The sequence below is a fragment of the Haliotis rubra genome, unplaced genomic scaffold (assembly GCF_003918875.1).
Source record: "Haliotis rubra isolate DU_JTF1 unplaced genomic scaffold, ASM391887v1 Scf1493, whole genome shotgun sequence".
Taxonomy (NCBI): Eukaryota; Metazoa; Mollusca; class Gastropoda; order Lepetellida; family Haliotidae; genus Haliotis; species Haliotis rubra.
In genome coordinates this window covers 19732-44678 of record NW_025765440.1, presented here as the reverse complement: position 1 = coordinate 44678, position 24947 = coordinate 19732, and the positions used below count along the sequence as shown (strand labels likewise).

The window sequence follows — 24947 nt, the reverse complement described above, 5'->3', positions numbered from 1 at the left end:
TATACGCTTCGTGATTCTGTTATATACCTGTGTATTAACAAAAGTTTTGTGTATGAATATATACACTAATAAACATTTTTGTGAATGTGAATATTGTAAAAAATGTGAACGATTTCAGGTATAATGTCTGACAATATTTTTTTTGGGTTTAAATAGACCAAGGCAAGACGACACACACTAGTCTCCCAGTCCACACAACGGTCGCCTTCCTTTCACATAAAACGTAAGGTCTGTTTGTAGAGGTCTTGTATGCCATGCCTTGAAACCCGAAATGATGAGTCATAGCCGACTTTGTAACTGGGAGCTTGATATATGGTGTTTCTTAACCTTTATCAATGGAATCTTCTTTCCACAGGCGGACCAAGAACAAATAGCAATCTGGCACGACCGCCTGAAGTAGGAAATACCCAAGGGTACGTACTAGCTCATCACTTTTTCGACGAAACACTACAGATGCAATGTGAGGCAGGCGGCACACCTCAAAACGAAGAGGTGAAATCGCAACAGAGGCCAGATTTCATCTTCCAAAAAATCAACGTCAAGGGTCAAGTGGCACCTTCGCCGTCTGTCGGTCTTTCATCCACGTTTCGGGGCGGTGGGGTAGCCTAGTGGTTAAAGCACGTCACGCCGAAGACCCGGGTTCGATTCCCCACATGGGTACAATGTGTGATGCCCATTAATTTTCTGGTGTCCCCCGCCGTGATATTGCTGGAATATTGCTAAAAGCGGCGTAAAATTAAACTCAGTAAGTCAGTCATCCACGTTTCATCCCAGCGTGATCCGCACGTGCAAATATAACAACCCGTGCTTGTGTTGTATTTGTTTAGACGCTCCATCTTTCTGCCTATTCTACATTCCTGAGCTACCATTGGTCAACAACAGTGTCTCCATCTGATCAAATGTGTTATGCATACTGGTGTATACGTAAGTATGTTTGGTGCAATGCATAATGTATTACTCCAAAAACGTATTCCAAACCAAAGGATTCGTAAATGCAAAGTAGTACACATCACGACAGTTGTGCAAGAAATAGGTTCAGGATAGGTGGGTGAAAATTGTCACGTGTATGTTTCCTATTTTAGCCAGAAAAGTTTTATATTAAAGTACTATCGGAAATAGAAACAAAAATGTTTTAGGCTGTTACTCTGTATCCCTAAAATTTACACAATTGCAAATAGCATATGTCGAAATAACCCCCATCGTCTAACTGGGCATTCAGTAGGATGCGTAATAGAATATCCAGAAAAGCATGTATACTGGTAAAATCAGGCAAAACTTAGAAAAACTACGAATAGCTGCTGAAAACAATAGATCAGACTATAGATTGCAATAAGGTCGCTCAGCAAGGTATGACGACGGACCGTCGACTCACTTGGCATAAAATGCACGTGCTGCTGTCAGGCACAAGAGGTCATCTCAAAGATATTTTATGCTTTTTCACGTGTATTGAATAGGTCTGTTGATTATCATCTTACGTGGTCCTTCTTTTATGAAGTTTATGCAAAAGAGTGTGATACCAATAGACAAGCTTAAATCAGCCATCGTATTAAATGTCTCAAAATATATAGGCATTTATTACTACAAATGACGTCATAATATAAACTGTGACGCATGTTGTACACTATCCATATGTGCATCCCCAGGCTTTGTAACTTATAGTAGCATATCCTGAGTCGCCAAGGTCACATTGAAGACTTTTTGACACGCCGTCAGTGTTGAACGAAAAGTTGACAATTTCATTAGCTCCCCCTGCAATACGGACGATGATGTCGCTGCTGTCAAAGTTGATGTCAACAACTCTCTGTGGAGACATTGGCACCCACTTGTCAAGTTCTCCTTGAATCAAGACCTGGTGACTGAAAATAGAAAAAGCGTGCACAGGAGTGAGTGGCTGAGTGACAGTATTTCAATGATATCACATTGATGAATACTGAATCTGAGGTGAGAATTGTCAAAGTGCGGATCCTGCATTGCTAAGGGAGACGACTCTTTATTTAAGACGCCTGGATCATAGACTAACGTCTAGTCTCTTAAATGGTCATACACATGCAGTCTACCTGCATCCCTATTAAAAGCGTGTTTTTTATAAAAAATAAATATCTAATACAACTCACTATGACATTCCTTCCAAACATACAATCTATCCAATCTCAAAGTTTACACTCAGTGAAAGACTTGTGGCTTGATCCTCACCCTCCATATGTTGTAACGGGTGAGACATAGTACAGACAGAAGTCCACCATGGTACAACCACTCAGCAGGAGAGGCTGGGGGTCTGTCAGCAGCTGCACCTTGTTGGGGTCTTTGGCAGAGAACACCATAGACTTGGGGAACTGGAAGTATACAGATTGTTCAATGTATTTCCAATAACTGAGTACCGTAGAATGAAATGGACGAACACAAGCTGCACTGAAAATTACTGAAGCTTTCAAGAAAATAATATTTTGGCTTGTTCCCGGATTCTTGTTGTCAGTCAGTGTCTTGCTCTTCATTCTTGAAAGAGCCAAAAGAATTAAAGAAAAAACAGACTGTGATATGTGTTGGTCTTAAGTCATGCTCACACTTTCAATTCCTGTTTCATCGTCTAGAAACGGTTATTCTATTTACTCAAAGTCACATTCAGTCTCACAATTTCAGCCTTGTATCAGACCCGTGAAGATCCGGGTTAGAATTGGTCTTCAGCAACCCATGGTTGTCATTGGAGGCGACTAACGGGATTGGGTGGTCAGGCTCGATTACTTGGTTGACACATGTCATCGTATCCCAATTCCCGTAGAGAGGTGCTCTTGCTGTTGATCACGGAAATGTCTAGTGCAGACAGGATTATTTACAGACCGCTCCATACAATTGGAATATTGCTGAATGCTGCGTTAAACAACGAACGAACAAATTTACCCCTTGGAATCCCGCCATACACGGGGTCATGCTGTAGCTTCCTTGAAGGTCAGCAGCAAGCACGATGCCGTATTTGTTGTTGCCACCGAAGTCAGAATATGTTGACCACACTTCACCATCTGGACCTTCAAAATCGTCCCACGCCAGCTGAAAACAAATACGTCAGGATAATCGTTAAGGACCATCATGTACATTTTAAATGGGATGCAAGGAAATGTGGGAAAGAAGGCGATTCACCCTTCGTTGCAACGTAAAAGAATGCTATTGTTCGCTACATAAAAATGGTATTGTTCATGCAACAGGTGCTTACCAAAGTGTGGAACATTCCTAAAGCTCTGTTATAAGACAAAACAAATTCATACGTTCAAGATCATGATGTTATTTAGTTTCTGGCAAAACATAATACGTAAAGATCAGTTACCAGTCTGTAATACCTAACTTTGGGCAAATGAGATTCCTGTTGCAATATTGATTACTTTATGAAATAGATTAAAATTCTGTCCTCCAAAAAATTTCCAAATATGTAAAGAAAATAATCATTTGAACTTTGTTCAAATCAAGATGCTGTCATTGGAAACATGCCTGTGAACATACAATATTGTGACAGCAAGGATATCGTGCCTGAACGAATGAGATAGTGTGTCTACATGACTTTGCTTTTAAAGTTCATGTGGAAAATAAATGGACCATCTATGGCAGAACCATGCTTGCAAATTTGTAAAAAGCATTCAGTGATGAGGTACATTTCAGGTAACAGGTATCCATTAAATATATAAGTTACTGTCCTTATAAGGACGTGTGTTCACGAACGAGTGCTCACCCTTCTGATCATGTTGTCTATAGCTGTGGCGGGTCTAGATGGTTTCAGGATCAGTCCGTCCGAATTCACACTCCTGAAAATCAGGGTTTTCGGTGAGATAATTTACCAGCAATAGACGAAATAGGCGGAACATATCAACAACATATACTGAGGGAAACAAATGAGGGAACGCCACTTCATGGCAGTGTTCCTTTATTTATTCTCAGATTTCCTCCCACAGCGCTATTCAAAGCTGGTGATGGAAACTAGAAAACATTAAAGGAACGCTTGAGTTCACATGGCCATTTTCCGATTTCACATCGCCATTTCTAAGTGAAAGAAAAACACCATATGTCACTTAAGGCGACGTGATCAGCAGAACCACCACATCAGAGAACGTCCTCGCATTGGTCGTCCAACCATGACACCCTTTCGCCTCGACAAATGGATTTGAACCACACATATTCCACATATTCCATGCAGTGCCTTCACTGGCACATACAACTCTTGCAATAGACAGTGACGACAGTGACAGAGCACCATTGTCTTCAGTGATCAACTCGGTTTCCTTGCTCGACGATACCAGATCACGTGATTTGTCACCAATCGAACATTTTGCTAACATTCCTAAGATATGGAATGCCATTTCCCGATACTCCTTCAACGTTGGTGACCTGAATGAAGTGTTGGTGTCAGGTCTTCATTGTCGGATTTGTATGTATCAACAACTTTTGCCTTTGATTATATCCTACCTTCAAAATATACTTCTTAAAGTTGATGATAACTGCTCAAAGCTGTTTAACGTCAAATATCATCATTTTTTATAATATGGTTCTAAATATGTATATATCTTTTGATGTTAAACGTAGGCACTTTTTCTTGGTAGGTTTTTCTTGGTACCATTAAACTTTTTTCTATAATGTTTGACATGAATTCCTAAAACAAACTACTGAATGATCAAACTGTATGATCTCGTAAACATATATTTTCCAACTCTACATACCTCATTATGATCGTCTTGTTGAATTTGCCGATCATGTCACTTGGTCCGACAGGCCCTGTGCTGAGAGTGGCCACCACTGCGTTCAACTCCGGATACGGTTCTGTTCTGTCTGTGTTGAAGAACATATTCTGATAGATACCATGCTGATTCATTCGGGAGAACAAAGTTGACAGACCACACGTGCACGCACACACACGCACGAACGAACGAATGATCGTACATTAGAAACCAAGTGTATCGATAATGAAACAATTGATAATCTAAGTATAAGAATTGAAATAGTAACTAACACTGATCATTTGTACTCTGCATCTGAAGCAGAACCAGCGTCAGATTTAGCCATCGATCCTTAACCCTCTAAATCGTCTCTGACAGGCCCAGACAGCTGACGACTAATTTTAAACAAGAATACCCACGGCATTAAAGGAATTAAAAGTGTTTGTGGTGTGTTCACATGTGTGAATCATTTACTTGAATGTTTTCCTCGCGGTTGAATTGTCGTGGTCCAGAAGTTGTCTTTGAAGGGAGCGATGCCGATAGCATAGGCCAGCATGGACGTGACTCCAATACGCCACTGGTCCTGTCCAGGGTGATAGTCTTGGCTAGCTCTTATCTACGAAAGAAATCATTGACATCCCTTTAAGCCAACCCTACGTGTGTTAAAAGAGAGAGAAGCATGTATTATCTAGTGTGTCAAGAGAAACTGAAGTGTCAGCATGTTTAGTAGTCCTACCTGTGTTACGAGAGCAAGAAGCATGCATTATCTAGTGTGTCAAGAGAAACTGAAGTGTCAGCATGTGTAGTAGTCCTACCTGTGTTACGAGAGAGATAAGCATGCATTATCTAGTGTTTCAAGAGAAACAGAAGTGTCAGCATGTTAAGTAGTCCAACCTGTGTAGTCCAACCTGTGTTACGAGTGCAAGAAGCATGCATTATCTAGTGTGTCAAGAGAAACTGAAGTGTCAGCATGTTTAGTAGTCCAACCTGTGTAGTCCAACCTGTGTTACGAGTGCAAGAAGCATGCATTATCTAGTGTGTCAAGAGAAACTGAAGTGTCAGCATGTTTAGTAGTCCAACCTGTGTAGTCCAACCTGTGTTACGAGTGCAAGAAGCATGCATTATCTAGTGTGTCAAGAGAAACTGAAGTGTCAGCATGTTTAGTAGTCCAACCTGTGTAGTCCAACCTGTGTTACGAGTGCAAGAAGCATGCATTATCTAGTGTGTCAAGAGAAACTGAAGTGTCAGCATGTTTAGTAGTCCAACCTGTGTATTCCAACCTGTGTTACGAGTGCAAGAAGCATGCATTATCTAGTGTGTCAAGAGAAACTGAAGTGTCAGCATGTGTAGTAGTCCTACCTGTGTTACGAGAGAGATAAGCATGCATTATCTAGTGTGTCAAGAGAAACTGAAGTGTCAGCATGTTTAGTAGTCCAACCTGTGTAGTCCAACCTGTGTTACGAGTGCAAGAAGCATGCATTATCTAGTGTGTCAAGAGAGACTGAAGTGTCAGCATGTGTAGTAGTCCTACCTGTGTTACGAGAGAGATAAGCATGCATTATCTAGTGTTTCAAGAGAAACTGAAGTGTCAGCATGTTTAGTAGTCCAACCTGTGTAGTCCAACCTGTGTTACGAGTGCAAGAAGCATGCATTATCTAGTGTGTCAAGAGAAACTGAAGTGTCAGCATGTGTAGTAGTCCAACCTGTGTTACGAGAGAGATAAGCATGCATTATCTAGTGTTTCAAGAGAAACTGAAGAGTCAGCATGTTTAGTAGTCCAACCTGTGTAGTCCAACCTGTGTTACGAGTGCAAGAAGCATGCATTATCTAGTGTGTCAAGAGAAACTGAAGTGTCAGCATGTGTAGTTGTCCTACCTGTGTTACGACAGGGATGGAGATCGCATGCAGTGCGTGTCTGCAGAGAGACATGCAGTACTGTATTGTCAGGCCATTCTTGGCAGCTCCACGTCCCATCTGATTGAGCCAAGTCTCTGCCAGGTGAACATCCTCAGTGAGAGCAGCAACTCCGCCAAACTCACCTTGTAGCCAGTCCTGAAGTTACGTGAGAAATGCCTTGAGTTCCAGGTGATGGTAGGTGAGGTGAGGTGTGGGGAGATAGGTGAGGTATGGGTCGCTGATATGATATGAGGCGAGGTGAGGTGAGGCGAGGCGAGGTGAGGTGAGTTGAGGTGATAGTACATGACATTAGCTGAGGAAGGTAAAGTATGTGAGATGAGGTGACTTGAAATAGGTGAGATGGGGTGAGTGGATGATGTGATGCTAGATGTGGTGATGGTAGGTGAGGTGAGTTGAGGTATGTGAGGTGAGTTGAGTTGAGTTAGTTGAGGTGAGTTGAAGTGGGTGCGGTGAGGTGAGGTGGGTGCGGTGAGGTGAGGTGGGTGAGGTTATGCAAGGTAGGTGACGTGAAGTGGGTGAGTTAAGGTGGGTGAGTGAGGTGAGGTGAGGTGGGTGAGATGAGGTGGGTGAGGTGAGATGAGGTGGGTGAGGTGAGATGAGGTGGGTGAGGTTATGCAAGGTGAGGTGAGGTAAGGTTGAACATCGCGATCAAAATTACTGTTCTTGTGTAGCAAAAACATGCACGCGTCTGTGAGTGTGACTCATCATGTACCCGACCGGTTTATTTATTTATTTTTCGAGGTTTAATATGGATACCCCTTCTCTTACTGATTCCAAGATGACCAATGCTTTTTTTCTGCATTTAGTTAGAGCCAGTGTAACAGTAGGTATAATCTTTCAGTGTTATTTTGCCATGCAGCGGACGGGAATCACCTTCTGGACGCAGTGGGCCTTCGAATGAGTAAGAAAGTATGGTTTTACGCCGCTTTTAGCAATATTTCAGCAACAATATCACATCGGGGGACACCAGAAAAGGGCTTCACATATTGTACCCATGCGGGGAATCAAAGCCGGGTCTTCAACGTTACGTGCGGACGCTTAAACCACTAGGCTACCCCAACGCCTTCGGATGTATTTGTGACAAAACAGTTTATTCCATATATTTATGTTGTAGCAATTGTTGCATCATACTCTTCCTAAACGAGACAATCAGATACTGTTGGGTCTACCTGTTCATATGTCATTAAGCCCCATTTTCGAGCGTTGCCGAGGAGGTCGTCCCAGAATGTCTGAAAACACCATTGCAACATGTAAAAAACGTTTAAACCAAAACGAATCAAAAGTGAAACCCTATAATAAATCAATGTAAGCGTACATACATACATACATACACACACACACACACACACACACACACACACACACACATACATACATACATACATACATACATACATACATACATACATACATACATACATACATACATACATACATACATACATACATACATACATACATACATACATGCATACATACATACATACATACATACATACATACACTCACGCACGCACGCACGCACGCACGCACGAACGCACGCACGCACGCACGCACACACACACATACATACATACATACATTCACGCACGCACGCACGCACGAACGCACGAACGCACGTACGCACGCACACACATACATACATACATACATACATACATACATACATACATACATACATACATACATACATACATTCATTCACGCACGCACGCACGCACGCACGAATGCACGCACGCATATATACATACATACATACACACATGCATACATACATACACACATACATACACACATACATACATACACACATACATACATACATACATACATACATACATACATACATACATACATACATACATACATACATACATACATACATACATACATACATACATACATACATACATACATACATACATACATACATACATACATACATACATTCCAATTGGATGTATTTATTGGGGGAAACGTGGTATTGTTCAACACCTCACACAAGGTTATCACACCGTAAAATCGGAAAAATATCAACATGTACACTACTAGCGAAAAGAAACGTTACCCTCCTACCTTTATGAATTCCTGAAAAGCTATCAAAGATATGTTAGAAGGTATTAGTTTACAAGAAAGCTTAACAACACAGCTTTATGCAAATCACGAAAAGAAATTCTCAAATGCATTCATATTTAGGTGAAATGCATCCTTTTCAGAAAAATTAAATTGTCCTATTTTCGTCCATGTCGAAATAAACCAACAAAAGTGATTCAGATGTCCAAAAGAAACGTTGAAATAAAATTATGCTTTGGGACAAAGATAAACCATTTCAAGTCACCATTTTTCAACTGTTAAAACAAGAAACAGCTGTTGTGGAGTGTGCAAAATTGGAAAATAATCATTCCTGTGATTACAGTCTTTTAAAACATTTTCTGCTGATTTTCATTAGTGAAAACAAGTAAAACTTGTCTTTGGTATTGTGAAAAAGTGTTTAGAACATCTAAAATTGGCTTTGTTAACATTTTTGCTCGCAAAGTAATATTTTTCCATTTTCTGTGTACACATAGCAATATCAATCGCCAAAACGCAGCAATATGCAAGCGGTATTTGCATCCATTTCACATGTGGAATGAATCTATAGGGTATGAAGAGAGACTAGAATACATGATATGATAGACAAGTACGAGAAATATGCCACGATTAACAGCTGAAGAGAGAGAAAGAGCCACTGGGATGGAGCAGATGGGGTCGACATACAATGCTGCTGCTCATGCCCTCGGATGTCACCGTATCAGGGTTCTAAGACTTATTTCAGGGCTTCAGTCAGACTGGGGTCACCGTAGACAGACCAAGAAGTGGACGTCCACGCATTACGCCAGCTGAAGATAGGCACCCCCGTCACTAAGGCAGGAGGGTAACGTTTCTTTTGGCGTTTATTGTATATAGATTCCAATTACCTGTTCAAGTGGAAGGGCCTTCGTCTTATCAACAATAAAAGAATATTGACCACCATTCTGTTTAGCGTACGTTGTGTCGCTTGCCCTGCAATTGCACATAGTTGATATATAAAGTTAGTTAGTGAGTGAGTTTTACGCCGCTTTTAGCAATATACCAGCAATATCATGTCGGGGAACACCGGAAGTGGACTTCACATATCGTTTCCATATGGGGAGTCGAACCCGTGTCTTCGGCGCGACGCTTTACCACTGGGGACAACCCTGATAGTGATAAAGAACATACACTGTGAAATGTGTAAGGATCATTTCTAATTATTCATTCTTTGTTTGTTTGCTCATATATGAGCCATCATTTTATGATACAATCTTGGTCGACATACAATATGAAATAAATATACAAACGTAAAACACTAGAATCTTGGCATAGATCCCTGTCTTTCATAATTACCTCAAGAATAACATTTTCAGGGACATCGCGGCATTTGACATTTTTTTTAAATACGTGAAATACTTAAATTTCTTAAAATGACAGTTTCCAGGGACCTTAGCATTCTGTTTACGTAACACAAATACACATGCTATTCATTCTCTGCACATTGTTTTAAACGTTGCATAATCTTTGTTCTCTTGTCGTATAATATCTTCCTGTATACACATGAAGAGTACTGAATCAAAGCTGATGCACATTGAAATTTATTAATTGATATTAAGGAGATATAACGCTCTGTAACAGTGAACAGGAAAATATTTTAGAGCTATGTCATAATGAAGAATGCCACTCTTGCACATAAGAAAATTCAAAATGTGAGACAAATTCAAATGAGTCTGGAAAACAAACTTGTTTTTTTTCCCACTTGTTCATTTGATTGTCTGGTACACACTCGATTATTGACAGACTGCCGCCATATTGCCATATTGCTGAGTGAAACGTTAATCAACAAACAAACAAACAAACAAACAAACAAACAAACAAACAAACAAACAAACAAACAAACAAACAAACAAACAAACAAACAAACAAACGGACACCTCATTCACACTGTATATATCCAAACCCATGCTTGAAACTGGGTATCATAACGTTTCACAGGATTCAAGAATATTAATTTATTATTAATTAATCGATAGGGAAACTTGTGAAATACCTACCAGTATCTGTTGTGTGCTGTAAGTGGCAAGCCTGTTTTGTTGTACAGCCACCTGGTAATTACATATAGCAAATACAGTCAGATACAGTCAACCGCTGTTGTGTCGAAGCTGAAGCCACATGTGAAAATACTTCGAGTTATACTGCATTTTACACAACCGAAATTAGATGAACAAAGAAAGAATGCGAAGGTACGAAGTTTTTATGCCCATACAATCATAGGTTCGACAGCGTTGTGTCGAAGTTGAAGTGACCTTCGTAAATACTTCGAGTTATGCAAGATTATACACAACCGAAAATAGATGAATAAAGAAAGGATGCGAAGGGGCAACCATATGTTCGACTTAAAGTTAGGTTCTAGGGTGTTTGACTGTATATATATCAACATATATGTACATACACATATATGCACATATATACACATATGTACACATGTGTACACCTATATACACATATATGCACATATGTACACATATATGCACATATGAACACCTATATAGACATATATATATATATACATATATACACATATGAACACCTATATACCCATATATACACACATATGCACATATGTCCACATATAGACACATATAGACACATATGAACACCTATATACCCATATGTACACATATATACCCATATACACATATGTACACATGTGTACACATATTCTCACAACCATTACCAATGACGGGTTTTATGTGCAAAAAAGTTGTTTCGTCAGTCCGAACGTTTAGATTATGTACAGCTAATTCCTACATTACGTTTTACTGTTAAAAAGAGACTGGCCATGTTTATTATCTGGTGTGAAAATGTTTGTGCAGTGAGGAAGATCATTTGCATATCAGATTACTTCACAAACTATTAAAACACACTGTTTAAATGTGATTAGAAACAAAATTCCTATCACTTACTGCATGCCGTTTGGAAATACTTCTGGGGTGGCCTCCCATGTCTTGACCCCATTTCCCACACCTTTGTAGTACCACCAGGAGTCGAACTGCAGGTATCTGAAGCAGGGTGAGCGAGTAAGTGATTTGGGTGTCACCCGCTCTCAGACAGTGGTTTAATAATTCCACTGCATGTTGCTTTGACCTGTTATCGAAAACAGACGCCATTCGCACATCGGACTGTGGCACCTTAAACAAATATGCCTGTACAGTGTAAGTGGCGACCTACCTGAAGGGTATTCCTGTGTCACTGATAGCAGTAGCAATGTCGATTATGGTGTCTTGGTAATTTTTCTGAGGTTCTGTATAGTAATAGTAATATGCACCTGCAAATAGAGTGAGTGCAATAGTTAATCGTTGTTTATTGTATATCAAGTATCTGTTGGAGTGGTTCCAAAGAAGAAAAACACGCATGAGCGCACACGCGCGCATGCACGCACACACACGCACACACGCACACACGCACACATGCCATACATGGAATTAGGAACGGTGGGGTAGCCTACTGGTTAAAGCCTTCTCTTGTCTCACTGAAGACCCGGTTTCGATTCCCCACATAGACAGCCACCATATAGCTGGAATATTGGTAAATGCGGCGTAAAACTAAATTCACTCACCCAACATGCACATAATGTGTGAAGCCCAACTGTGGAGTCGCCTGCCGTGATATTGCTTGAATATTGGCTGGGGGAGGGGGGGGGGGGGGGGGGGGGACCGGCACTCGTCGATCCTCCTGCGATTGGTATTTGTGTAACGGTCCACAGTCGAGGGCAGTCGAGATCCGTAGGCACACAGAACCTCCAACAACTGGTCATCCTACGGAGAGTACCCACGAATGCGCCTGTTACAACCACCATAGCTAGACATCTCTGAACTGGTATCAGTGACTAAGTGAGTTTAGTTTTACGCCGCCTTTAAGCAATATTCCTGCAATATGACGGTGGAGAACTCCAGAGAAGGGCTTCACACATTGTACCCATGTGGGAATCGAACACGGGGCCTTCGGCGTGACAAGCGAATGCTTTAACCACTAGGCTACCCCACCACCCCTGACATTGTATCAGCATGTAACAGCACAGGACAGGTTGGAGTGGAGAAGGGGTTGCCACTTCTTGCGGTCTTCTTACCGCCGTCCGTGTAGTACCCCAAATAGTTGTTGGTGAAGTCTGACTTGACAAAACTGTCGTCTCTTCTGTACATTTTTTGCAGGATTTGCCCCCAACTGACAAATCCCTGAAATTTGAAATGATTAAAATTTAACTTAATTAATTTCAATGAATAATATATAAATATAAATAAAAACATAAATTCAATCTATGCATACGTTTGATAATGAAAAATGAATCTGTTTCAATCTATGCAATATTGATATTATTATTATGCAATGAAACATATTTTTATATAATGAAATCGATATTTCATTTGAGTGTAAATAACTGTCGAAATATATACTTCCTTTAACCAGAAATGTCTCTTCTGTTTCGGATTAAAACAGATATGATAAATAGACATATTTATGAAAGCCCTGTGTGTTGTTAGCCCCTTGTATACCTTCACTTCATACTGTTTAAAGGTGAGTCAAATTTATGAGTCTCATCAGATAGGTGACATTAATGTTATATAACACACCTTGTTGATGCCTTGGTTGCTGAAGACGAGGATGGTGCTGGTTTCAAAGTTGGCGGGAACGTTGGTAACACCACCCATAGTTCCCCAGTAGATGTTGGCTAATGTGTCGGTTTTTTGGTACATGAGATTGGCGGACATGAAGGTACTGGCAGGAGACAAGATGAAAGTGTTGGCAGTCTTGTTCCGGTCGAATATACAGAAGGGGCCACTTGTGATGCCGTCGGAAATGTTAAGTGGAGGCAAAAAACTGAAAAAGAGTGATTCTACAATAATAACTTATTACGATCAGATATTTAGATGGACAAGGCAAAGAAATTGAGATATGTTTTACATATAAACACACATATAGATATACATACATACATATACACACACACACACACACACACATATATATGAAGAAGTTTCTGAAATAATCACACGACACGGATCTTCTCCAACATGTTTCACTTTTATCTTCAGGGAGAAGTGATTACAGTTAAACGGATTATGGTATGACGTCACTTTGTCATGACGTCACAATTCAACTGTATACAAATGTTGTGACGCGGCGTTGCCATGACGTCACATTGGCGGCTTTATATTGACAGTACTAGTAGCACAATGTAGCACTAGTAGCACTCCGTTTGTCCAATGTATTCTTCATGACACCCTTGGCATATAATAACATAAATAATATGTTTTGCGGAGCAATATGGTGCTGGTTTCAAAGTTATAAGTTCATGTTTTAAAACACATATTGACACGTGCCACATTCGACTCATGTATTAAACCTACAGAATTCAGTGTCTCAAAATGTAAACGGGGAAATTGTGGAACTTGTGAATAAATACTTGAAACTTCATGTATAAAGTTCAAAAACAGGAAGCAATTATTTCATGTACGCTCTAACATGGACTGCTCCGCAAAACATATTATTTATGTTATCATATGCCAAGGGTGTCATGAAGAATACATTGGACAAACGGAGTGCTTGAGGGACAGAATGCGCGTCCATAAACAACAGATTAAGGACCCCAAAACAAGGTGCATCCCCTTAAGCGCACACATTGACAAATGCGCAGCAGGAAAGGAAATAAAATTTAAAATATTTCCTTTCTATAAAATGAATACTGCTGACGCCATGCAGCGTAAAGCTAAAGAAAACTTTTTCATCAAAGAATTGTGTCCATCGTTAAATAGGTAACGCAATGTGTCTGAATTATACTTGTTTTCATTGTGCTACTAGTACTGTCAATATAAAGCCGCCAATGTGACGTCATGGCAACGCCGCGTCACAACATTTGTATACAGTTGCAATGTGACGTCATAACATAATCCGTTTAACTGTAATCACTTCTCCCTGAAGATAAAAGTGAAACATGTTGGAGAAGATCCGTATAGTGTGATTATTTCAGAAACTTCTTCTTATATATGTACTACTGTACGCTCGGTATTCTCATCACTGTCTATATATATATATGTATATATATATATATATATATATATATATATATATAAATGTGTGTTATGTTTTGAACAAGAATATGTACATGATAGATGTTTAATGTCAGGTGCATAGGCTTATATAATATATAATATATATTTTCGTATATTCGTGTGTGTCCAAACTCATGTATTACCATGCCAAAAGCATTTTATATATTCTATTGCTTCTGCACCAAATACATCACTTATTCTGTAATAACTTTCCAATTATATATGTTACAATATTCATATATTACATACATGAAATCACTCGTCTTCACGGTATAGCTACAATATTGATGTTGATTTTAACTCAGTCACTTTGAATAATGAATTGCCAATTGTCCTTTAGATCAAGATCAAGATTTTGGGGGAGTTGATTCCATCCCGGATGCCCTAATGAGTTGCGTTTCTTCGTGGCACCGGGGCGGTGCGGTTGCCTTGTGGTTAAGGCGTTCGCTCGGGTTCGATTCCCCACATGGGTACAATGTGTGAAGCCCATTTCGGGTGTCCCCTCTGTGATATTGCTGGAATATTGCTAAAAGCTACGTAAAACTCACTCACTCACTCTTCGTGGTGCCATCATCTGATAATGATCCATTTTGTCGGCAGGGCACCTGCCCACGAATGCCGTCAATGCGGGCTTTATAACGGTAAACAGTGGCACCAAACCAAATGTCATCACTCATTCACTCTGTATCCCTGTACATACTCTCCAAATGTTTTTTCTTGATATCCAAATTGACCACCACCGTACGACAGGAAGCCACGGGGTACAGGCGTATTCTCCACAACGAAACCAGGAAACCCGGCTATGACGTCATCATTTGTGTTTGCCATCGTTCCATTCGTTGCGTTTAGGTACGTCTATGGAGAACAAAACAAAAGCACGTATGAATGATCCATCCAATGCAGTTTAGGGATCATAACATTCCTTTAGGTAACAGACTGGTTGTATCACTGTTAAGTTGGTATCTTTGTTTGTTTAAAGCCACACTAAGCAATATTCCAGGGTCCCGTTTCACAAAGCTCTCGTAAGTCTAAGATGTCGTAACTCTTCTCGTCGCATTCGTACCTCCTATGTTACAGTATAGGGTACGAATGCTACAAGAAACGTTACGAGATCTTAGGCTTACGAGAGCATTGTAAAACAGGGCCCAGCTATAATCCAGGTCTGTAAATAATCTAGTTTGGACTCGACAATCCAGTGATGAAAATCATCAGCATCGATCTTAACCTGTTTGATATCAAATCTGGGACATGATTGGTCGTCGTGTGCAGCAAAGGATCATGCTGTGCAGAACCTGGCCCAATTGGAAGCTGCTTTACACGAGGATCTGAAGATCAGGGCGCTGACAGGGGGTATGAGGAGGAGAATGCTGGTTGTCATACAGTGACAATGAAGTTACACTCGGTATTGACCTTGAACCGTGTTAGATACGCAAAATAACATTTTGAATGTTCACATTCACCAATAAATTCAACAATAAACATTCCAGGGCCATACTTGTACAGACATGGTTTTGTATGAAAATCAGCGTGTGTCGTTTAAATGAGCAATTATCATCATAAAATCAACATGGATTCCAATCATTTTGTCGGGTTTTGTATGCGTGAAAGGATCGTACGGGTCAGAAAAACTAATATATTTCCATTGTGGTCACCCCGAGAAGTTTTATGAACGTTTTAAACATCCATCATTGCAAACATACAGTGGATGCTTAAGTAAGTTCTTTGTGCATATATAGATAGAGGGACTTTGCATAGAGGAACAAAGAAGTATCGTCAATACGCATGTTAGACGTACAAAGTATCTGTATTTCAAACTATGAGAAGAAAGTCAAACCTGTTTGAAGATGACAAATTGTTCAGGTGGGTTGTTGTAGGAGAAGATATTTGGGTCGGGCGTGTAGAGGTAGATGCCGGCTAGAAAGCGGTGAGTGTCGGCTTGGTAGAGGAAGTTGGTGGCCTGCCATTTGCCGATGAAGTCAGATCCAGATGTTACTGTGGTCTCCAGAAGCTTCAAGGAGCCATCATCGGTGCTGTAAAGCTTATTGTTGGCTCGGAAGAAAGTCGGGGCGCTATTCAGCCAGACATTTCCCCCAACACTGATGGAATAGTGACCGCTGGTGTAGACGGTGATGGTATAACTATCACCTCTTGTGCTGCCTGAACACATGAAGCAACAATTATGAATAGAACGTCCAGATTTTACTGACGATCCGGGATACGAACCCACGTTTTCAGAGTCAGACACCCAATTGATACTATTAGACACAAACAATAGGTAACATTGGAAAAAAATAGTAGAAAGCTGAATTTTTCAGTAAAAGCTTCAGAACATCATTGCCATGTACAAAATACAAAGTTCTGCAAATTCTACCTTGTGGAATTTTCAAAATGGCCGCTAATTTCAAGATGGCCGCTAAAATCATTAAAATGATTATGCAAACAGATATTTTGTAAATAATTATGGCATGTGATATATCAAATGAAAGCTCATCTCACAGGGATTCCAAATATATTGACATCATGCCTTGTGACATTTTCAAAATGGCCGCCAATTTCAAAACGGCCGCCATTGTCCTTAAAATAATCAAAATAATCAAATAATCTCAGGAAAATATTTCTTTTTAATTAACCATACCTTGTGATGTGTTAAAAGAAAGCCCTTCTGACAAGGAATCTAAACATATTACTTTTAACAACGCACATACATAAGACAATTAATTAAGGCATGATAGCCACACATTTTATGCTTTTGCTTTTGGTACCAGACGTCGAATATATATCCACTTACATTAACCGTATGAAAGCAGAGAATTGGTTAATATCCTGAGAAGCTTTTCCTTTGCTGATCAATATAGACAGGTCCAACGCTTGTATTATGCACTTCTTTCAGGAGACAAATCTTTGGATATTGAGGGTGAGCTTGTCAATTTCATATTTGACAATGCTGATATCAATGTTAGCACTACCATTGTCTTTGGTACGTGGCATGTTTTAGGTGGAGTTGCTTGTGTGACGCCAGTCAGGAAAGAGCCCATTCAGATATCTATACCTCGCTCCACTCAAATCATGATATCAACTGACGTAGCAGCTGAGGGCACAAAGATCCCTGTCAAGGTATACCTCAAACCATCTACATCGGGCCTACAGTCAAGATTGGACCAATTGAACTACCCAAACCAACTGTGCCAATTTTTCGCTTGACAAAGCCTTTGGACAATCTATGGCTAGCAAACTTTTTCACTTGACATGCCACTCTCACAACGTCCATCATGGAGCAGATTTATGCAGTCATCTGTAACTGAAGACAACAACGAAAGAAGCAAAATTCAGATTTTGCCATTTGTCAACCAGGTCCCATTAAGGCCCGACACAATCTGCTCTGCTCTATCATTTGTACAGTTGTTGGCTGAAAACCAACATCTTGGGATTTGTCCAGTAACATTTGACCAGCCCCTCTACATTAAAGCAGCAGAAATTGTGGAATCGGCACATCCACAGCTCAACAGGGTTGTCCTTAAATTAGGACGGTTTCATTTACTCATGTCATACATGGGTTCAATTATATATGTGATGGGTGGAAGCAGCTTGGAAGATCTTTGGGCGACTGTTTATGCACCTAATTCTGTAATCCTCATGCTGACAGGCCATGCTTATGCCCGTGCACCTCGAACTCATCTGCTGTCATCTGCGGCTATCATGTCCATCCTACTGCAATCAACCGATGTTCTTGATTCTTTGAATGTGGAAAACTGCGTACCATACATGGCAGTTTGTTAGGTGGCGATATTGGCTCCCCTGACTCTCAAAACCTGGACAATATCCTACGGCTAGCTGAAACTGTTGATGATTTGAAGACTGACATCAAAGTATCATCAATAAGCAGGACAGGTAGACTTTGGATAGACTATTAGGAACAAGTGTCATTGATTCAGCAGTTCATTCGTGCGGAGCGCACAGGAGACTGGAACCTACATCTGCTGTCTGTCAGCCAGATGATTCCCTTATTCCATGTTGCTGGTCATCTTGCCAAATCTGCACGTCTGTATCTGGAAGAAATGAAAAATCCAAAGGACAAAATGTCACCAGATCAGTTCAAGGCCTACACAGAACAAGGGCACTTCACCATCCGTAGAACTGCCAAATTCTGGAGTGGTAACTTCACTGACGTGGTCGTGGTATAACTGACAGCACTCTCGCCAAATGGGTCCATGCAATGCCACAGTGCATACCAATATGTCATGCTTTAGAGAGGTTCACAGGAGTGCATGGCCAAACAGACCTTCATTTATGTAACATCATGAGAGACAACAAGGACTATGGAACATTATTCCATTGGCTGAAAGATCATTCTCCTTTCTCCTATGAAGAGCATGAGTCGCTCATCTGCATAGGAAAGCAGTTTCTATAGGAATGGAGGCAGCTTCAGCAGTGACAGGTCAGATGTTTGCTGACATAAAGTTGAAGCGCAAAGATAAGGTGATAAGCATCAGTGAGGAAAAGAATCAAATCAAAATCAGAGGAGAGCCAGTCCAAGTAAACTCTGAGCTGCTATTCATGTGAGTCGCCTGTGTGATAGAGGATAAGTCAGAGATGAAGTTGTACCTACTTCATGAATTAGCCAAGCAACCACCTGCCTTGTTTGACAAAGGCATGATGCGAAATAATATGAAGTGTGTTCTGGCTAATCAACTGAAATCACAAGTCCAACTCCACAATGACCAGACCATCCAAAAGGAGAGCATTATGTCATTGACGGTGGCCACCTGCTACAAAGTTTGCCTTGGCCCACGGATGCTACATACAGCCAGATATGTGACAGCTATGTGTCCTTTGTGCTTCAACATAACGGTTCAGCATCTTCAGTGGTGTGATGGATATGGCAGTGCGTGTTCCACAAAATCTGCTGAGCCGAACATATCATCCCAAATCATTTTTGAGCCAGACCTGAAAGTAACAACTTCATTTAAACCTTTTCTGAGCAACAAGAAGAACAAAGGTCGATTCAGAACATTATTGAAGGGAAGACTTGCCAGAGAAGATTTGCTGTGCAACAGAGCCCTGCAGATGCTGACTGCTTGATTGCTTCAACTGCAATTAACAAGGCCAGAGACAACCAATCACCTGTTGTTGTCGTGGGGAACGACACGGACCTGTTGGTAATGTTGATTGCACAAGCCACAAATGACATGGATCTTTACAGAAAACCATGCCCAATATATGACAGCATCTGATGTTTGTTCATGCAATAACAGGCTGTGATACAGCATCAGCCATCTCCAATCAGGGGGAAAAGAAAGCTCTATTCCAGGAGAGGTCCAATTGGGATTGCTTGGATGTTTTTCTTCAATTTGACAGTTCAAATGATGGCATTGCACACGTTGGAGAGATGTTCATGCTTAAACTCTATGGAGCTGTGGACTCAACATCACTGGATGAACACCGCAACAACATGTACTTAAAGTCTATTCATCGAGCCTCTGTGTCCTCTTCAGGTTTCAAACTGGAATCACGTCCCCCAACTTCAGCAGCCACTAAATTCCGCAGCTACCGTGTGTACCATACGGTTCAGCAATGGCAAGGGAATGAGCTTTCACCAACAGAGTGGGGATGGCAAATCAAGGTTGGGGTCCTTGTTCCTATTGAGACAGATAGAGCAATTGCTCCCGAGAAAGTCTTGAAGATGATATCTTGTGGATGCAAGTTTGAGGGCAGGAGACGGTGCAGTTTGTCAAAGAGCAGGAATTGAGTGCACATTGCTTTGCACTGGATGTCGAGGATTGCCAACCTGCCAAAATGTACTCAGTATTGAAGAATGAGATGTTGTGATTGACAAAAGACCTTATGATACATCAGTCAAAGAGTGAAGATTACAGAGAGTTTCAAAATTTACTAACTAAAAATAATGATATTGATAATTGTACAAGTGATTTACCATCAATTTGGTGATCACAGCTGTCTTGCTTAACCAACCATGAGTAGCCATTTTGACGTCTGGTACCAAAAGCACAAGCATAAAATGTGTGGCTATCATGCCATAATTAATTGTCTTATGCATGTGCGGTGAGTAATATGAGTAATATGTTTAGATTGCTTGTCAGAAGGGCTTTCTTTTAACACATCACAAGGTATGGTTAATTAAAAAGAAATATTTTCGTGAGATTATTTTGATTATTTTAAGGACAATGGTGGCCATTTTGAAAGAGCCACAAGGCATGATGTCAATATATTTGGAATCCCTGTGAGATGAGCTTTCATTTGATATATCACATGGCATAAATATTTACAAAATATCTGTTTGCATAATTATTTTAATGATTTTAGCGGCCATCTCGAAATTTGCGGCCATTTTGAAAATTCCACAAGGTAGAACTTGCAGAACTTTGTATTTTGTACATGGCAATGATGTTCTGAAGCTTTCCTGAAAAATCAGCTTTCTACTATTTTTTTCCAATGTCACATGTCTAATGCTCCTGGCCTTTATACAATGTAGATGATCCAGACTTCCAGTTGTCAGACTTTCATTTACTTTGGAAGCTGCTCAGGCTGAATGGGTTAGATCGCTTTTTGGCGATTACATGAATGGCACGGAAAGTGCGGGTGCGTATCCGGATGGGACTCAATCCCCACATGTATTTTTATCCAAAATATAACATACATTATGTCTGACCGTTTTCTAAATGGCATTGTGTTCTCATTACAGTTGTGGACACTTATCTTAATTATGTTTGCATGTTTTCTTTTGTGGAGTTCTCAATCCAAGGCTTTGTCGTTTCCGAGATTTCAGTTGACCATCGCCCTGTGTGATCACTGAGGAATTACAAGTATGTCAATATGTCAACTCGCTGGTGCTTCCATTAATTTACAACTATTCAGGTACTTTCAAGACTTCGAAGAGCATTATACGACACTTGATTAGAAGTTGTTTGATCAAGGTTACAACGATTTATTGAAGGCATGTGGAATACATTTAATTTTTTACGTATCGTGACAAAACAGATGTTCGATTTAATTCCCTATTTTGATTTTTGATTTGTTGTTTTACGACGCGCTATATGGCGGCGGTCTGTAAATAATCGAGTCTGGACAAGACAATCCAGTGATCAACAGCATGAGCATCAATTTACGCAATTGGGATACGATGACATGTGTGAACCAAGTCAGCGAGGCTGACCACCTAATCCCGTTAGTCGCTTCTTACTACAAGCATGGGTTTCTGAAGACCAATTCTAACCCGGTTCTTCACGGGTCCTTATTTTGACTTGAATGTTTCCGGATTTATTGCAGGTTTACAATTAAATAGCATTCGCATATGCAAATTGATTAATATCTTGTCAGTTTAATGTACAGGCTGACGAACAAAGCTCTTGACAGGAATTTGGGTTACCTGCAGTTTTAGATAACAACGCTTTCTATTTTGACATTCTCTGCTTGGACTTCGAAGATTTGCCATGACTCGCAGTGCATGTGCAAAAAATACCAAATACCAAATACAATAAACTACCTTTCTAGCAACACCGCTTATAACGATCTGTTGGATATAACGAATATTTTGTTGGTCTTTGGTCAGCCACTGTCTTGCTATATATTATAGTCGATAGTTATGACGAACAACGTTTTAACCGAACCAAACATTGGTACTCCCTTTGATTTCGTTATAAACGTAGTTTACTCTACCTGTACTTCTTCCTTTCTGAGTGAGTGAGTGAGTGAGTGAGTGAGTGAGTGTGGTTTTACGCCGCTTTTAGCAATATTTTAGCAATATCATTTCTGGGACACCAGAAATGGGCTTTACACATTGTATCTATGATGGGAATCGAATCCGGGTCGTGACGAGAGAACGCTTTAACCACAAGCTATCCCACGGCGCTATTTCTTTCTGAAGTGTATCATACTGCTTTGTATATTTAGCGTATCATTCCAAGTGGTGATTATGAGATCTAACCATAAACCACACTTCAGTTCAGGCGTAATTTGTAATTTACTTTTGAAAACGTTGTTACTCATTACTCTTATTCCATAAGACGGCTATTATATAAATTGATATTGTTACGTTAACCAATTATACATCAAAATAGTCTGTTATATGAGTTTTTTCAGAAAAATAATTTCTTTGAATGCCTGAGTATTATTGTTTTTTCAACAATGTTTAGAAGAGTTTACGAAACAAACACTTTAAGATACGAGATAAGACCTAGTGGTCTAGCGAGTTGTCTCATTCTACATCATTTCTCTTCATATGTAGGTAGACAGCCTCCGTGGTGTAGTGGTTAGAGCGTCCGCCCGGAGAGCGGAAGGTCGCGGGTTCGATCCCCGGCTGCGTCATACCAAAAGACGTTAAAATATGGTACTTGTTGATCCCTGCCTGGCGCTCGGCATCAATGGGTACAACAAGGACTGGTCGGCTTGGAGTCAGTATAATGTGTCTGAGTGGGGTATTCATGCTTCACTGCGGCATGGTATCTCAGTGTGCTAGCGCTATAAAACCAGCTTCAGTCTGGGCTAGTACAAGCAGCCGCACATACACATACATACGCATGCACGTCGTCATATGAGCGAAATATTCTCAAGCACGACGTTAAACCCAATTTCACCTCACCTCACCTCATATACATACAATGTATAGTGTTTATCAATACAATGTAAATGAAATAAATTAACTTTAACACACCGACCTGCAGCAGAAACAAGTACCAGGATAGCGAGAAGGAAACTGGCAGCCATCTCCGTCTCTGTTGGCTACACTAGTGGAACAAGATCAGGTCTTCTCTACACAACTTAGCAGTTTCTTATCGCCCTCGACCCAACAAATACGTGTGGTATGCCTATCTACATTTTACTGATAATCCACACGAAAATGTTCGAGAAAGTTTCATTTTTTCAATGCTTACTATGCAGAAAATATTTAACTTGTCACGCATTTGGAAATCCCGCTTATATTAAGTATGCTTTGTTTAGTGATTACATAAGGATGTAACCGAAATGTGAGTGAACTGTATTTATTGATCACGTCAAATATGTATATAGCCATACTCTGTACGCACTGAGGATAAATTGACGGTCGAGGACCAAATTTTTTAGTGCCCCGATATGCTTATGTATAATGACTTGAAATCATCTTTGAGATCAATCCTATCATAATTTGTGATTTGTCATGTTTGTAATGAATTGTGTCTCACATTATCTGATGGGGATGAGAGATGTTGATATGCACTATCCCCTATAGCTAATGCTCTGGTAGGTGCACGATGTATACCTTCCCATAGTGACGATTGTGAGATGTACATCGAGACCAACAATCACGGGTCTTGGCAGCGCTTGAAAAAAGCCAAAAGCCAGTCTTTTGACAGTGAATGTTCTTGAAACCACATAGCTCAACAAAACCAATAATCTTCAAGGAAAGATATATATTTATACGCTTTGTGATTAAACATGTTGATAACATATTCTGTTATATACCTGTGTATAAACAAAAGTTTTGTGTATGAATATATACACTAATAAACATTTTTGTGAATGTGAATATTGTAAAAAAGTGAATGATTTCAGGAATAATGTCTAACAATAGTTTTTGGTTAAAATAGACCAAGGCAAGACGACAAACACTAGTCTCCCAGTCCACACAACGGTCGCCTTCCTTTCACATAAAACGCAAGGTCTGTTTGTAGAGATCTTGTATGCCATGCCTTGAAACCCGAAATGACGAGTCATAGCCGACTTTGTAACCGGGAGCTTGATATATGGTGTTCTTAACCTTTATCAATGGAATCTTCTTTCCACAGGCGGACCAAGAACAAATAGCAATCTGGCACGACCGCCTGAAGTAGGAAATACCCAAGGGTCCGTACTAGCTCATCACTTTTCGACGAGACACTACAGATGCAATGTGAGGCAGGCGGCACACCCCAAAACGAAGAGATGAAATCGCAACAGAGGACTGATTTCATCTTTAAAAAAATCAACGTCAAGGGTCAAGTGGCAAATATAACAACCCGTGCTTGTGTTGTATTTGTTTAGATGCTCCATCTTTCTGCCTATTCTACATTCCTGAGCTAACATTGGTCAACAACAGTGTCTGCATCTGATCAAATGTGTCATGCATACTGGTGTATACGTGAGTATGTTTGGTGCAATGCATAATGTATTACTCCAAAAACGTATTCCAAACCAAAGGATG

General features: G+C 40.3%; 1 protein-coding gene across 1 annotated transcript; it reads right to left on the bottom strand.

The window, feature by feature from the left end:
• Positions 1-1447: 1447 nt before the first annotated feature.
• Positions 1448-23554, bottom strand: LOC124270049. Its single transcript, XM_046705072.1, has 17 exons — positions 23446-23554; positions 16608-16930; positions 15474-15628; positions 13295-13541; positions 12793-12898; positions 11895-11991; positions 11630-11725; positions 10718-10768; positions 9569-9653; positions 7781-7840; positions 6570-6746; positions 5169-5310; positions 4698-4806; positions 3716-3788; positions 2896-3042; positions 2194-2333; positions 1448-1856 (listed from the first exon to the last, which is right to left on the bottom strand). Exons 1-17 carry the CDS (start codon positions 23492-23494, stop codon positions 1622-1624), a joined length of 2292 nt encoding a protein of 763 aa, XP_046561028.1. The 5' UTR covers positions 23495-23554; the 3' UTR covers positions 1448-1621.
• Positions 23555-24947: the final 1393 nt, after the last annotated feature.